At 42.8% G+C, this 15708-nt stretch overlaps 1 protein-coding gene across 1 annotated transcript in view; it reads right to left on the bottom strand.

The window, feature by feature from the left end:
- The window catches only part of SHISA8 (shisa family member 8), a 418174-nt gene extending 402952 nt beyond the window's left edge, over nt 1-15222 (bottom strand). Inside the window, exon 1 of the mRNA XM_075184089.1 lies at nt 14256-15222. Within this exon, the coding sequence (XP_075040190.1) occupies nt 14256-14764 (509 nt within the window). The 5' untranslated portion in view covers nt 14765-15222. The remainder of the gene's footprint in view (nt 1-14255) is intronic.
- Between the last annotated feature and the right edge of the window lie 486 nt (nt 15223-15708).

Here is a 15708-nt window from a genome sequence, read left to right as displayed (position 1 = left end):
GGCTCAGGGGACAACCTTGTCTTACTCCAGAGCTGACCTCAAAGGACTGACCCACCCAACCATTCACAAAAGGGAAGCTCTCGGCTTGTCTATAAATGGTACGGAGCCAATTCACCACCCGCACTGGAAGACCATACCACAGAAGTAGAGCCCAAATGTACTCATGATTTACCCTATCAAAAGCCTTCGACTGATCTAAGGCTAAAAGGTACTTCCCCCACTTCTCCGCACGGCACCGCTCAAAGGCCTCCCGCACCGTCAGGACAGCACTGAAAGTGCTTCGGCCCTTCACAGTGCAGTGCTGAGAAGGAGAGAGCAACTGGCCGGAAACCTGCATCACTCTATTAAAAAGCACCTTCGCCAGAATCTTCCTGTCAGTATTGAGAAGAGCGATGGGGCGCCAGTTCTCAATACATGACTGATCTTTCCCCTTGGACAGTAAGATAAGGGCAGAGACCCTCATGGAGGGAGGCAATAAACCTCTGCCCAGGCTCTCATTAAAAACTTCCACGAGACGCGGAGCCAGAATGTCCCCAAAGATTTTAAAAAACTCAGATGTAAGGCCATCTGGGCCTGGGGCTTTCTTGACAGATAAACCATCTATTGCCATCCTGACCTCGTCCACCGTTATTTCATCGCCCAAGGACTCAAGCAGGCCGCTAAAATCACCAAGGCCAGGAGTTTCCCTCAAAAACTGGTCCATCCTCTCTTTGTCAAGTGACTTCTCCGATAAGAGATCGGAATAGAAGGACCACACTACACCAAGGATGCCCTCCTTCTCCTCCCTAAGGACACCCTCAGCATCGCGCAGGCCCCTCACCTCCTTAGCATCTACCGAGTTCCTACAGCTCTGGAAAGGATTGGGCGAATGGCACTTCCCATAATCCCTCTCCAGAACCAAGGACGCGTACCGGTCATACTGTATCTCTCTCATCTGAGCCTTCACCCGGGGGATCTCCCCACTATCCCCCTGGCCAGAGATCAAGAATCCAAGTTTTTTCCTCAGTGCCATGTAGGCGCTCTCTTTTAACAAGTTATTTCTGGCTACAAGGCCCCGAAAAAAGCTCTGGGTCCTTTACTTCAGCATCTCCCACCATTCAGACCTACTCCAACCCGCCTCCAAAAGTGATTCCTGGGATTCAAAGAAGTCCCTAAAAGACTGTCTTATCACCTCCTCCTCCAGAAGCTAAGAGTTCAAGCGCCAGAGACCCCTACCCTTCCGAAGAGTCTCCGAAGCATTCAAGGACATAGATAGGTAAACGTGGTCAGAGAACTCTACCGGCCTCAGCTCTGGAGCCAAGGTTTTCGAGCTCTCCTTAACAAAAAACCTATCTATCCTAGACCTACAACTACCTCTATAAAAAGTGAAACCCGTGTGGTCTGGGAAATGACGAATGTGCACATCCACCAGACCAGCCTGCCTAACCATACTTGCTAGAAAAAGGGAATCGCAGCCCAGAGAAGCCCTTGAACCTCCCCTGTCTTTTGTCCTAGTGACGGTGTTAAAATCACCACCAAAGACTATCTGCCGGGCTGTAAAAAGGTATGGCTTTATCTCCATGAAGAGGCACTTCCTTCCCCATTTTGTTTGATGGCCGTAAATATTAATTAACCTCAGGTCGTGCCCCCTCAGGTTGACATCTAGCACCATGCACCTACCTACCTCAAGCTCAATGACTCGCTGGATGGTTATCATGCCGGTAAAAAGCACCGCCACCCCACCATACGGCTCGGCCGCAAGAGACCAGTAGGAGGGCCCACGCCTCCACTCACTTTTGGCTTTATGTAGGTCAGCAAGCTGACCCAGTCTGGTCTCCTGCAAAAATAAAAAATCAGCCTCAACCGTGCTGAAAAAATCAAAGGCCATATAACGAGCACGTTCGGATTTTATAGATGCCACATTAATGGTAGCGAATCTAATGGGCTGGGAAGCCATCCTTCAGATCTATAGACAGTAGGAACAACTTACTTCTTTTTAAACTTTTTCGCCAAGTCCTCATCTGAGGACCCGAATCTCTTATAGCTCAGGCCTGCCGGCAGGGATTCCTCCCCCCGAAGAATAACCTCTTCCCCAGAGGGAGGGACCCCGCCCGACCTATCCTCCTCACTCACAGAGCCATTAGGAATAGTCCTATCCGGGAACCTAGCCACTGATGTTACTAACGGGCCATGGACTGGATCAGGAGAAGGAGAACTAAGGGAAGTGTCAGGGGGGACAGGAGGGGGGATGGGACTTGTGGAGTCAGAACATATAGAAAGGGCTTGATGGGAAGTGGGGACTGGGTCATTTACCGAGGCCAAAACCCCCGTCTCCAAAGGACGGACCTCCAAATTTTGACCGGAGGGGCCGGCATCTAAGGGAGGGGTGGGAGGGGGGTCACGGATGGGGGAGGTACTAGGTCCTCTATCGAGAGAGGGCCAGATGGAAGTAACTCTGGATTTTTTAGAAAAGACCTAGCTGTTCTCTTTCCCTTTGGTTTTTTTGAAATTTTCGCAACCTCTCCCAAAACTGAAAGGTCCCTGGACTTCTTTGTCTTCCTCCCTGGTTTCGTTTTCTGCACTAAGTCTCCCTCTTCCGTCATCCCTCCTCCATACTCTCCTCCTCACTTGTTGAAAACTGGAACTTGTTGGACAGAACAATCCCTTCCCTTTCTGTTCTACTCTTTTTTTTCTTGGTTTTTTGTTTGACCCACTGATTTGAATCTTCATCTGCGGGTACCAACAACGATACCCCAGGTGGTTCAGAAACAGGGGGTGGGGGAAGTGGGGGGACAGAAATCACACTAACAGGGACAACCAAACTCCTTGCTGTCTCACCCTTCTCAACCCCCTCAGCTATCCTCACCAACTCTTCATCTGTGATAGCAGAATTGTGGGCTGCATGCGGGCATTTACTAAAAGGGTGCCCTATCACCCCACATAGATTGCACCGGATTCGACTGCAAGTTCTAGATTCATGGCCCATATCCCCGCAATGACCACACTTCTGCAAGGGGCAGTTGGCACTGAGGTGGCGGAAATCCCCACACCGGTGACACATCCTCGGCTGACCTGGGTAAAAGCACTGAATTCTGTCCCTCCCCAGGAATGCTGCAGATGGTAAATGCACCAGACCAGCCTCCGTGCACCTGAGATCCACCATGGCAGACCACCCGCCACCCCAGACACCGTGGCTCGGATCAGGGACCTTTGTCAATGGGGATATCAAGTTAGCAAACCTCCTGACCCAAAAGGTCAAATCTGCGGCCGGGATGGACTCATTCCTAACAAGTATATTTATCCTCACCCTCTCTTGACGTGTTATAGGGATTGCTCTGAAATCCCTCCATGGATCTCTTCCCTTGCACCCACCCCACCTGCCCCAAAAATCCTGTAGCCCTTGGTAAGAGATGAAACTTACATCGTATTCTGCATTACTAACAGGGTGGATGCAAGCAAAGAGATCCGCTGGAACAAACCCGAAAAAGTCCAAAAATATCTTAAGGAAATCCGCCCTGTTTGGGGGTCCCTTCCTACATATTTAAACTGAACAACATTACGTCGTTTAAAGGGCTGAGCCCCCATTGGAGCTGATATAACGTTCTGAGCATTCACCCCAGGCCCCGGGCTTGTCCCAGATACTATACCCGCATATGACATTATACCAGGGAGAGGGCCAGATCTTACAACCGGGCTCTGGACAGAAGCATTCCCCTTCACCCTACTATTACCCTCCCCACTGGGATCATTATCACACTGTGATATAGAACGAGTCTTTAGGGGAGCTTTGGCTTGGGGGGCTGATTTATCCAACCTAACATCTCCTTGGGCCAACATGTTGGGCATTCTTTTTGAGACGTCCTCTATCAAAACAGCAGCCCTTTTTGCCCTGTCTGTAATGTGCAGGGGCCCATAGATGGTATCTATAACATGAGCCTGGACTGGGCTCAGCTCTTCCCTTATAGACTTATTCATACTATTATTAGCAGAACCAACAACATTAACATTGACATTAACAGTATTACATACTTGATTAGGTCCATCATTATTATTAACACCACAAACTTTGTCAGCATTATCATTTTTGACTAATGTGCCTCCCAGAGAGGTCTCAAGCACCAGGTCTCCTGTGGGGGCTGGGTCAGTAGCTGCAGATTTATCCACAGACCTCTCAGATCCCTTGCCCACTAGCACTCCAGGGACAGTGACCGAGACTCTCCTGCTCATCGGCTCAAGCTTTGCAGGAATATCTACCCCATATACAACACCAGCAACTATATCACCAGCTACTATATCACCAGCTACTATATCAGGATTAATGGCATGACCCGTGGACAGACTGCTAGAAACCGCCGGGTCCGTCTGACAGGGAGACACTGCCACCGGGGACAGCGCTGCTCCCATACAACTAGCTGAACCAGACACTATATTTACAGTATCAACATTATCATTTTTACTCACGGAGGGGTCGCTCACAACATCCAGTCTCCGGGCAGGTACATCACTTCCGGTGTCCGCCGGAAGTACCGCTAGCGGCTGGGCACACGAGTCAGCCACCAAGACGGCGGCCTGGACTGAATACCCACCGGGAACACCCTCCGCGTCCACCAGGCCCTTCACAGACCTCTCCCCCTCCATGTCCCGGATCTTATCATATAGGCACAACTCTTCGGTTACCACATCTGATCCGCCCGCCACATTGGGAGGCAGAGGCTCCGAGTTCTCCAGGAGCACAGCGCGCTGGAGCGCTTTAACTTTTGCTAATGATTTTTTCTTTTCTTTCAGGGAGACGATCAGTTCTTCAATTTCCACTGAGATAATCGCCCGGTCCCGGCTGAAAGCACGATTTCTTTTTTTCTTCCTTGCAGCTATCCGCTTCTCAAGGCATGCGACGGCGAGTTCCAGCTCTTTCACCCGCTGCCCGGTCTCTGACTCCTCCGTTTCACTCTCTGTATCCGGGAGACCGACTGACGCCGGATCCACCTCATCTCTGGGCACATTACACCTCCGGATCTCGGCTCCCACGCCCGACTTCTGTTGTATCATCACAGAAGCCGGCTAGATCTCTTCAGGCCCCATATTAGTATTCATATGGGACCCCTCTACCCCGGCCTGCTGCGATGACACAGGCTCCGGGATGACCTGATTAACTGCATGAGGCTGCCTATTAGATATCACAGGCAGTCCTTCCACAGCCCCTAGTTGCCTCACTAGAGCTGGGACACAGGCCTCTTTCATATGACCCCCTGTATTATTCTCCATACAGGGAAATGCCAGGCTGACAGTAACAGAAGGCCCTGGGACTCCATCCTCCATATCTGTGGGGGGGTCACCTCCATTGCTTCAGGGCATCTTTCCACACATGCAGGGTCCAGAACCGTGGCCACGCTGATATAAGGCCGGCAGGAGATGCTAACTTTCATACTAGACTCAGTAGGCCCAGGAGCCTGGGGGCTCTCCTCCACTCCCCCCCCAGGATCCTCCATCAAGGCTGGGCTAGGCACAGAACTTTACCCTGCAAGCTTCTGGAAGTCAGAGCTAAAACAAAACACCTCCTCTCTCTGTCCTGCTGTTTCCAGTGATGCCCCGCCCCGTGCTGTGTCCTGCTCAGTCCAGTAGTGCTGTGTCCTGTGCTCTGTCCTGCTGAGTTCAGTGGTGCTGTGTCCTGTGCTGTGCCCTGCTGAGTCCAGTGGTGCTTTGTCCAGTGCTGTGTCCTGCTGAGTCCAGTGGTGCTTTGTCCAGTGCTCTGTCCTGCTGAGTCCAGTGGTGCTTTGTCCAGTGCTCTGTCCAGTGCTCTGTCCTGTGCTCTGTCCTGTGCTCTGTCCTGCTAAGTCCATTGTATACAAAAATTATAAAAAAATTATTCTAAAAAAATTATAAAAGAAGTATAAAAAAATTAGTACTGCAATATCTAACTACATTCACTGTTCCTGCAGTAAAAAGGAATTTCTACTGCAATATCTAACTACGTTCACTGTTCCTGCAGTATACAAAAAATACTACTGCTATATATAGAGACTTCATGCAAGCCCAACAGGAATCCTCTCTAATAGTGCATATGCGTACCAAATCAACAATCTTTTTCGCTTATCTGTATACCACGCAGTTTCTCCAACTTCCCCTCGGTGATTCCAATAATGGCACTCCTCCTATGGTGGAATCTCTATTGATGTAGCTAGAGCATCACAGCCATATACACATTGGAGAAAAGAACCATCATAGTATAATACTGTGTGGTAAATGACACACTTACATAAAAACAAAAATACAATGCTTATCTGGGTTTCTTTATGGCATCCATCAGCAATTGATTGCTTCAGAAAGGTCCAGCTATATTCTCTTATGGATGTTTGGTCACAACGATAACTCCAACATAAAGCATAAAACAGAACCTCAACGTGTTTCGTCCGTTAATAAATAAGACTTCATACCTCCTGATGAAGTAGACATAAGTAGAATAGATAATTAGACTGTAGATAGTCTTGACTTATTTATACTGTCCAGCGCCATATTGGCGCTTGCGCTGTGGAGCACGCCGCGTCTTTTCGCGCATGCGTAATAGGAGTCAAAGTCGCAGTGACTCATGGTCATATGACCATTTCTTGTACTATCAATATCAAACTTAGGCAGGTCATGTGGTTAGTTACACGGAGTCCATTCATAGGGATACAAACAAAAACGGTCACATGACCGCTAATACATAGCAATGGGGATAATGTAAAAAAAAAGCACATCCAGGGGAGCACGCAGGGGGGTTTCTGGGTGTCCAGAAACCCCTCCCCTCCGCTAACGAAGTGCCCCACATAGCAGCACTGTACTATATAGCAGCCGCGGCGCTGTCAAAGAAGCGAATACAGCACCGCTGCGCACGCTTCTTTGACAGCGCCGCGGCTGCTGTATAGTACAGTGCTGCCGAAACTGAGCTAAGAAAAGCATATAATACTGAAGAGCAATGAATATATATACATATCCTCAAAATACGGTACATAACAAATACAATGAACCTATAATTATATAAATCAAGCATTACAATAACAGAGAATACTCACTGTAGATATGGCGCAATGATTATTAAACATAGAGCTCTCAGTATCTGTAACACCTCACCCTACAATTATATAATAAGGGTGAGTACAATGTAAAATCCCAAATAGCAAATTACAATATAAAAAATAAAAATTATAAAAAGATATCTATAATGAATGTTCCTAAGAAGGAAAAAATACATAAACAGACTAAATACAAAAAATACCATTAAATGCAAAAAATGTAAAAATATTAAAATATTATACAATTATTATATATATTCTAAAACAGGGCTACTTCATAATTCTCATTGAGACCATGAGGAGTGAGTGTTCTCAGGGTAAATATCCAAAACATCTCACGTAGAGCTAATCTCTTTTGTAAATCTCCTCCTTTGGGGCCAAGTTCTACCTTTTCAATGGCCATGAATTTAAAAAACTGAGGGTCAGCCTGATGTTTTTCTGAGAAATGTCTGGAAACAGAATGACTCAATATTTTATTTTTTATGTTTCTAACGTGTTCCTGGATGCGAAGTTTTAATAACCTTTTGGGCTTTCCTTATTTTTATATATATATATATATATATATATATATATATATATATATATATATATATATATATCTAATATATAAAAGAGAAAATTTGTCCTTCTGTCCTTCTGTCTGTCTTTCTATACAAATCCACATTTTTCAAGCGAAGATCATGAAATTTTGCATACGAGTCTATTAAAACATGACGGAGGCAACTAAAAAAATGTAAAATTGAAATTCATTACGGGGTGGGGGTGGCGAGGGGGGTAACACCTAAAAATCATCGAAAACGACCATAACTCTGGAATGTCAGAACAATTTACACCAAACCTGGTACACATATGACTTACATTCTGACAACAAATATTGTGGGGTCAAGACACCCCTAGCACTCCTAAGAGTGGGGGTGGCGAGGGGGATAACAACAAAAATCATCTAAAACGACCATAACTCTGGAATGTCTGGAACAATGTCTTGGAACAAGTTCCAAAAAAAAGGGGAAATATATTTTTTCTGGATGCACCCAGAGGAACAGGTAAGACGTTTCTCATCAAGTTGTTACTTGCTAAAATTCGAGTACATTCCAAGATAGCTATTGCTGTGGCCTCTTCTGGAATTGCTGCAACTTTGCTCCCTGGTGGAAGAACAGCACATTCAGCTTTCAAGTTACCGCTTAATCTGGCCCGAAGTGAAACTCCCGTCTGCAATATCACTAAACGAACAGAAAAAGCTCAGATTCTGCAATGTCAGGTCATTGTATGGGATGAATGCACCATGTCACACAAAAATGCTTTACAGGCCCTCAATCAAACACTTCAATTTTTAAGAGGCAATGATTTACTAATAGGTGGAGTCACTGTTGTATTGGCTGGAGATTTTCGACAAACATTGCCGGTCATTCCAAAAGTAACAATGGCGGATGAAATTAATGCATGCCTTAAATCATCACATCTTTGCAGGCATGTTCGCACTTTGCGACTAACCACAAATATGAGAGTTTCTCTGCATGGCAACACAATGGACGGTCAGTTTGCTGATCATTTGTTAAATATTGGGAATGATTTAATGCCGCTTCATCCAGTAACTGGTCTCTTCAAACTCAGAGAAACACTTTGTAACACAGTTATGTCTTAAAATTCTTTAAATCCCGGGCAACGCCGGGTATTCTGCTAATATATATATATATATATATATATATATATATGTACATGTATATATATATATATATGCATATATATGTGTATATATGTGTATATATCTATAATATAAATGCTTAGTGGCGTGTGTTAGTCTGTCTGTCTGTGTGTGTGTGTGTGTGTGTGTGTGTGTGGAAAAAATAAAACCAAGCTGCAGCGCCACCTGCTGGGCGGAGTTATACACTGACCTACTAAATTCTTAGTGTGTGTGGGAAAAAAAATTCAGAAAGGGCTGAAATTTGGTATACTAAGATGTTTTTAATTTGTTAATTTAATTTGTTAATTGTTAAAAGTGTTTATAAAGATTTAAAAAATATATATATATATTTCTTGAAGGAGAAGTGACAGTTGGGAGTGGTTGGTGGTTGCCGGGGGTGACAGTGGGGAGTGGTTGGTGGTTGCCGGGGGTGACAGAGTGAGAGGAGTGTGATACTCAGGACCGCTGAGAGAGATCCCTGTGTCTGGATAGACATCTGGATAGATGTGGCGATGAAAATGAAGGATGAGGTGATGGAGAAGAATGATGAGGTGGTGACATGTGGACAAAATCAGGTTAAAAAAGGGCGCTTACGTCGGGAAGTAACGCTCTTCCCCTGAGGAGGCCTGGGCTATGGCCCAAATACATGACAAGAACCTTTTTAACACCTTAAGTAGCTTGATTTGACTAGAATGCATGAGTATCATGCACGGGTTAACTTGTGTATATACATATATATATATATATATATATATATATATATATATATATCTGTATATGTATGAATCTCTCTCTCTCTAAAATATATATATATATATATATATATATATATATATATGTGTATATATAGATATGTATGTATACATGTATGTATGTATAAATATATATGTATGTGTGTAATATATATATATATGTGTGTGTGTGTATATATGTGTATGTATGTGTGCATATATGTATACAGTGTCGGACTGGCCTGCCGGGCAGCCGGACTATTCACCGGTGGGCCCAGCTGCTTGATAGCCCCACCTACTTCATTGGTGGGGCGGAGCAACCAGGCTAGTGCAGAGATTTTAGTGGCACCAGGATGATGTGTCATGCGGCATGGCTCATGCCCCATCCCACTCGCTATGCTGTGAATTATGTGCACCGCACAGTGCTATTTATCATCTTCAGGGGCAGCAGAGCCGGAAGTGCAGAGAGCACGGAGCGGAGCAGCAAAAAGAGCAGGAGGAGGTAAGTGCAGTGAAGGGTTACTGAATATTATTATTAACAACTTGTTCTCTTTTGAAACTTAGCTGCACAACCAGATCATTGTGTTGTCTGTAACCGGATACTGCGTTCCACTTCACTGAATATTTCAACCCTGAATTTATGTGGGTTATCTATTACGGGCTGCACTAAAGATAAACTGATTTATTTTCTTCCTTTTTTTTTTTTTTTGTTACAAACGGCATGTATGAATTAGCATGAATTAGCGAACCAGTGATTTATTCATCTGGTGTATAGCCTATTTTGTGGCAGCTATACCTGCATATAACTGCTTTGAAATCATTATCTGAAGATTGGGATTTAGAGCCACAGCGTGACATAACAATTATTCAACTTGTGTTGTAATCACTATTACATAAATAAATATAAAGTTACTTTATTAGATCAATTCATTTATGTATTAATACAAATTATGAAATGTTTTACATCAGCACCATAGATACATTTATTTAATAAGTTTAAACATTATTCTATATCATTTATATTTTTTAAAAAATTTTTGCATCAATGTTTTTATTCAAATTTTACAAAAGTATATGGGGTACAGAAAAAAAAAAAGGGGGGGAGAAAATACATACAAAGGGACACACATAGGGGTTCCCCACGCAGGGGGAAAGGGATCACTCAGGTAAACCAAAGCACACAATATCAACCATGTCTATTTACAAATATAAAAACCCGTAAGACAAAATAACTTTAAGTTTCACTATGATTGTCTGAAGATGCCTCCACTAAGGGGACAATACCCGGGGATGGGAGCTAGTCAGTGGACTGGGGGAGTTCTATGAGGACTGCTGGTGAATGCCTCTATCATTTATATTTTAAGCACTTCGATCAGTCTTTTGTATGCATTAGATGCTTTGTCTAATAATGTATTATCACTGATTGGTTACGACCTGTTTAAATAGGGATTGGACATTCTCTTTTTCACCTTCTGATGAAAGTGCTACACACACAGAAACAGGTCAAGGTTTTATTTATCTCCACACTGAGCATATTCTCAAGCTTCAATCTAAAGATCTGTGGACAATCTTCAAAGATCAGCAATGGATCCAATTTAAAGACCTCTATAAAAGTTTACATCAAGTAAGAATTTTTTTCACTTCACCCAGAGAGATCTCTGGTTGGCGAACAATAAGGTAGGTGGTGAGGCACACGTCCTTCTAAAAAGGCCAAAACACAAGTAACCTGGAGAAATAATACAATAATTTTGCTCAATTATATAAACTGCCTTTTCTCCTTGAGCTTCTGAAATATATTATATGGTGCACCTGGTACAGTGAAGGGCATATGCAGGTACACTGGTGAGATATTTGGATATTATGGTGTCATAATGATAAGGTATCAAAGAAATCATCAAAATAAATGTCTGTTGCTGTCTTATTGTGACAAGCTTTCTTATTGCTTTGTTCCAAAATCTAACTTGAAAACTCCCACTCTAGAAATCCTGCTTTTGCTCCTGGGCAGCAGTAGAGTTTGGACAGCATTCTGCATCAGACATCCGTGCATCTGAACTACAACCTTGCCAGCCAGTCAGCAAGGAGGAGGTAAGAGTTATAATTTTTACATTACAAATCTCAAATGTGAGAGGGGCTGGGAAGTGAGTATAGGGGGTGTAAAGTTAAAGCTTTGCTAGGGCTCCGAGAACCCTTGCACCAGCCCTGGGAGCAGCAGAAGACCGTTCGTCCGGAGCGATTTTACTTACAGAGAGCCAAGACGCGGCTCTCTGCACCTTGTTGTCGGCAGTGACGTGTAATGTGGAAGAAGACCCGCCCACAGAGGAGGAGCTGCCGCCCAGAGGAGCAGGACAAAAGACTCAGGAGCCAGCCATTGTTGTTTTTGGCCACAGGTTAGCACAGCGGCAGCTTGTCATTGTAACAGTGAGGGATGAGGGGGGAGGGATGAGGAGAGGACATTAAATTGAACTGAGGCCCTACTGTGTGGCATAATCTGACTGTTTATTTGTTGGTTCCATTGCTATTAATAATAAAATTATATATATATATCTATTATCTATAGCTATCTATCTAAATGCACCACTGGTGCCTATAGTATAATTTAATGCTGGGGTGGTTTTGGGTCTAATAATGTAATGTTTGGCTGAGTGTGGGGAGAAGGGTGGCTTTTGTTCATGGAGAATGCTAATATTTAGTGTTGGAGCATTTTAGGGAGTGTAACAGGTTTAATTATTACATGCAAATACTAATTATTGTCTGGGCTGCTTGGGCAGGAGGGTGGGTTATGTGTATTTATTAAATGTACATGCTATCAATTAATGACTTTGGGAGGAATATGTTTATATAGTAAATGTGAATACTATTATTTTATGTCAAGGCTGTTTGCAGGGAGTGAGGCCTAGTTATTAAGCGTGAGAGTTATTGATTTAACATTGAGACTGGTTGCGGAAGGGGGCTAGAGTGTGTCCTCATTGCGAGGCTTTGCATATTTAATGTACCTATCCCTTTTTCCAAACAGGACCCCAACATTTCAGTGTCCAGACAGCAACTGAGCTTAAGACATCAGCAGAAGGTAGTGAACGCTACAAGAACAGGTAGGAGAGAGCAGGACTGTCTGCCAACTGTTCTGATTCTAGTGGGGCAAGACTTTGTCTCGCTCTAAGGGGTGGGGCCCAGACTATGCACTCTTTATATACACTGCATTCTTTATATACTACACTATGCACCTAGCCATGTCCTTCATGGACTGACCACTCCCCCTCTAGTGTCTGATCTCGCCTCTATGGGGGCTGGCCACACCCCCTCTGGTGGGCCCCTACCGTTGCAGTCCCCCGGTGGGCCCTTCATGCCCCAGTCCGACACTGTATGTATATACTGAGTGGGAGTTTGAATCTTCTGTCCAGTTCTCACTGTTAGCGGCTGCAGGTTCTTAAAAATCGGATTTCTCGAGACTTCTGTATGGAATACGCATGATTCCACAGAAACCAGCCTCATGTCATCGAAAAAGGATTGATTTTCTCATTTAAAATGGATGGACAAATCGGTGATAGAAATTTTGTAACATTCACATAACGTTTACATTGTCACAACCACCACATAATTTACATTCTGACTGTTAGCTAGCCAATATCTATGAAGAATTATGTGCATAGGTTTGTGAAATTTGTGTATATAACACTGAAAATTCGATGGTATTCAGAAGGTTTTTTTAAGATTAAACCTCATTATACTTTTAAAAGTAAAAAATGATCTGCGTATTTGCGACATTTGCATGTTGACAAAACGCTTAAAATGAATAAAATATAATAAAATCATTAAGCAAATGCAAAAAGTAGAACTTTCTGCTCAAATAACCCTTTCACTTACTTTGCACCTACACTGCCTCTGTTCTACTTTTGTGACTGTATTTTATCTCTTATATACAAGAATAGATACTATTTTCACTTTTTATCTGCAAAGTGCACATATACTCCTAAGAAAATTAATTAGCCCAAAAAAAAGCATACTGTATAGAGTGCCATTTTCATTTGTAACTTATAGTACTTAGTAGACAATAGCGTCTATTTAATAGACACTATTGTCCTGTCTGTGTAGCTTGGGATGGGGTTATCGATTAAATGTAGCAATAAATATCTCCAATTGTGTCCTGACTGCAAAGCTCTGTTAGAAATGTAGTTGACCTGCATACAGAAACTTCAAATTAATAGAACAGAAAGAAATTAGTTTGACAATATATTTTTCAGAGTTGATTGCTATTCTCCATTGAAAAGCAGAAAAACAGCCCTAACTATATTACTCCGGACCTGTTCAATTTGTATTACTTAATTATTCAGATATCATTTGCTTTGGAAGTGTGTGTCAACATATACAATTCAATGAATAAAACATATGGACATACGTGAAGATATTGAGAACACCAAAACCACGATGAAGCTGCAGAAATTTAACTGTAGGCATGTCTGTCAGTAGAGGAAATGTTTTAATTGCAAGACTCACATAAACAAGGGGACAGAAGTTATAACTTAATATGTGTGTTGAAAGAGAATAATCAACCATATGACCCAAAGTGAAGCAACCGTCTTTGTTTGGTTTCACATCTCTGGGCTGCTTGTTAATAACAAATGCAATTTACAAACAAATGCACTTTACAGACAAGTTACAAAGTACAATCCCCAAATAAATCAAATGACGTTATCATTGACAACAGTATACCTTAGATATTCATCTCTTACATCAGTTTTTCTTAATTCATATATAATATATAAACGATAAGAACATGTTCTTGCTTTTCCCACTAAAGTCGGTTAATTGTCTCCTTACCTAGACACATTCATATCAGTCTGAGGCCTTTGCGTTTTCTCCACAGCCAGTTTGGTGAAGATTCCCAACAACACCATCAGTGCTGCAACCCCACAGATGATGTATACAATCATGTTAGTCTTATCTTTGCTTGGATCGTCAGCCGAGTCCTCACCTCGGGCAGGTGGCTTCCCTGTATTTGCCCAGTTTGGGGTGTCATAGTTGGAACACATACTTTGGTCCAACCTCCCGTGTTTGAATTGGCAGCAGAAGCGGTATCCACAAGTACCACAGCAGTATAAATAACTACTTGCATTGCAATTAAACGGTGGGTCCCACTGGCCCATCACATCATAGTAACCTCTGCACCGGTCAGCTTCTGGTGGTAATTCTGTAGGCATCGGAGGTTTAGGTGTTCCGTGTACTGTTTCCTCTGCAAGACCTGCCTTTGTGTTCGGGGTCCTTGCTCTCACAAAAAAAGAATCGTATAATGCAAGCCAACATATCCCAAGCCATAAAAAAAACTCCATCCGATGCTTCCTCCAAACAATTTTTTTCTCCTTTATACAAATATACTAGTTATTCCACACGTCTTATATATTGCCGCTTATGTCCTAAAAGAGTGAAAACACTGCTCTTTAAATCAGGTTTAGAACACAAGTTTTACCCAGGACGTTTAAAATTAAAGGTCAGTCGTGTGAACAAATCTTGGGCTGTCCTTTGTAAGAACCTTATTCGTCTTTTAACGATGTATACTTTGTATTAAAATGCATATTTCAAACCTTGTTACTTAAAGTAAATGGTCTAATGTGATCGCATCCATTGGTTTTTTTTTAAATTATTTATTTTTTAAGTCTTTGTTTGATTTTTCGTCGCCTTCCCGAATTAGACTCTGCACTCTTTTTTAAGAAATTCAGTTTCTTCCTTTTCTTTAATGCTTTACATATTCCTTTCCTGCCTTTTTTCCGGGCACGTCCTCTCTGACTGAGGTCTCTGCAAGTGTGAGTTATGTACATGCAAGGGAAGGAGGGGGCTCTTAGTGGAGGGAGTGAGCTCCATTCAGCCACAGGGATACAGTCAGTGGATACAGCTTCCAGGGTCTTAGCTGCCTATTGCTCCGCTTTAATCAGACGGACACAAGCTAGAAATTTAAGATAGAAGATGGAGCCAAAAGGCATTTCAACAAGGGCAAATAAACTTGACTCTTAAAGCAAGCCTAAAAAAAGGAGAGAAACATAAGAGCAATATCATTGAGATTATTAGATTAGCACATGCAAATGCATTTATTGTAGGTGTGATTCACTTTAGGTTTAATTTAAATTACATTTACTTTAGCAATTAGCTTCTCTGTTGTTCATGAATGTCTTAAGATACATAATAATTATATATATATATATATATATATATATATATATATATATATATGTATTTTAATATATTAGAGATGTGCACCGGCGACTTTTGGTGTCTCGTG

Source organism: Mixophyes fleayi, chromosome 8 (genome assembly GCF_038048845.1).
Source record: "Mixophyes fleayi isolate aMixFle1 chromosome 8, aMixFle1.hap1, whole genome shotgun sequence".
Lineage (NCBI taxonomy): Eukaryota > Metazoa > Chordata > Amphibia > Anura > Limnodynastidae > Mixophyes > Mixophyes fleayi.
Note: the sequence above shows the minus strand (reverse complement) of the source record. Positions and strands in the feature narration are given on the sequence as shown.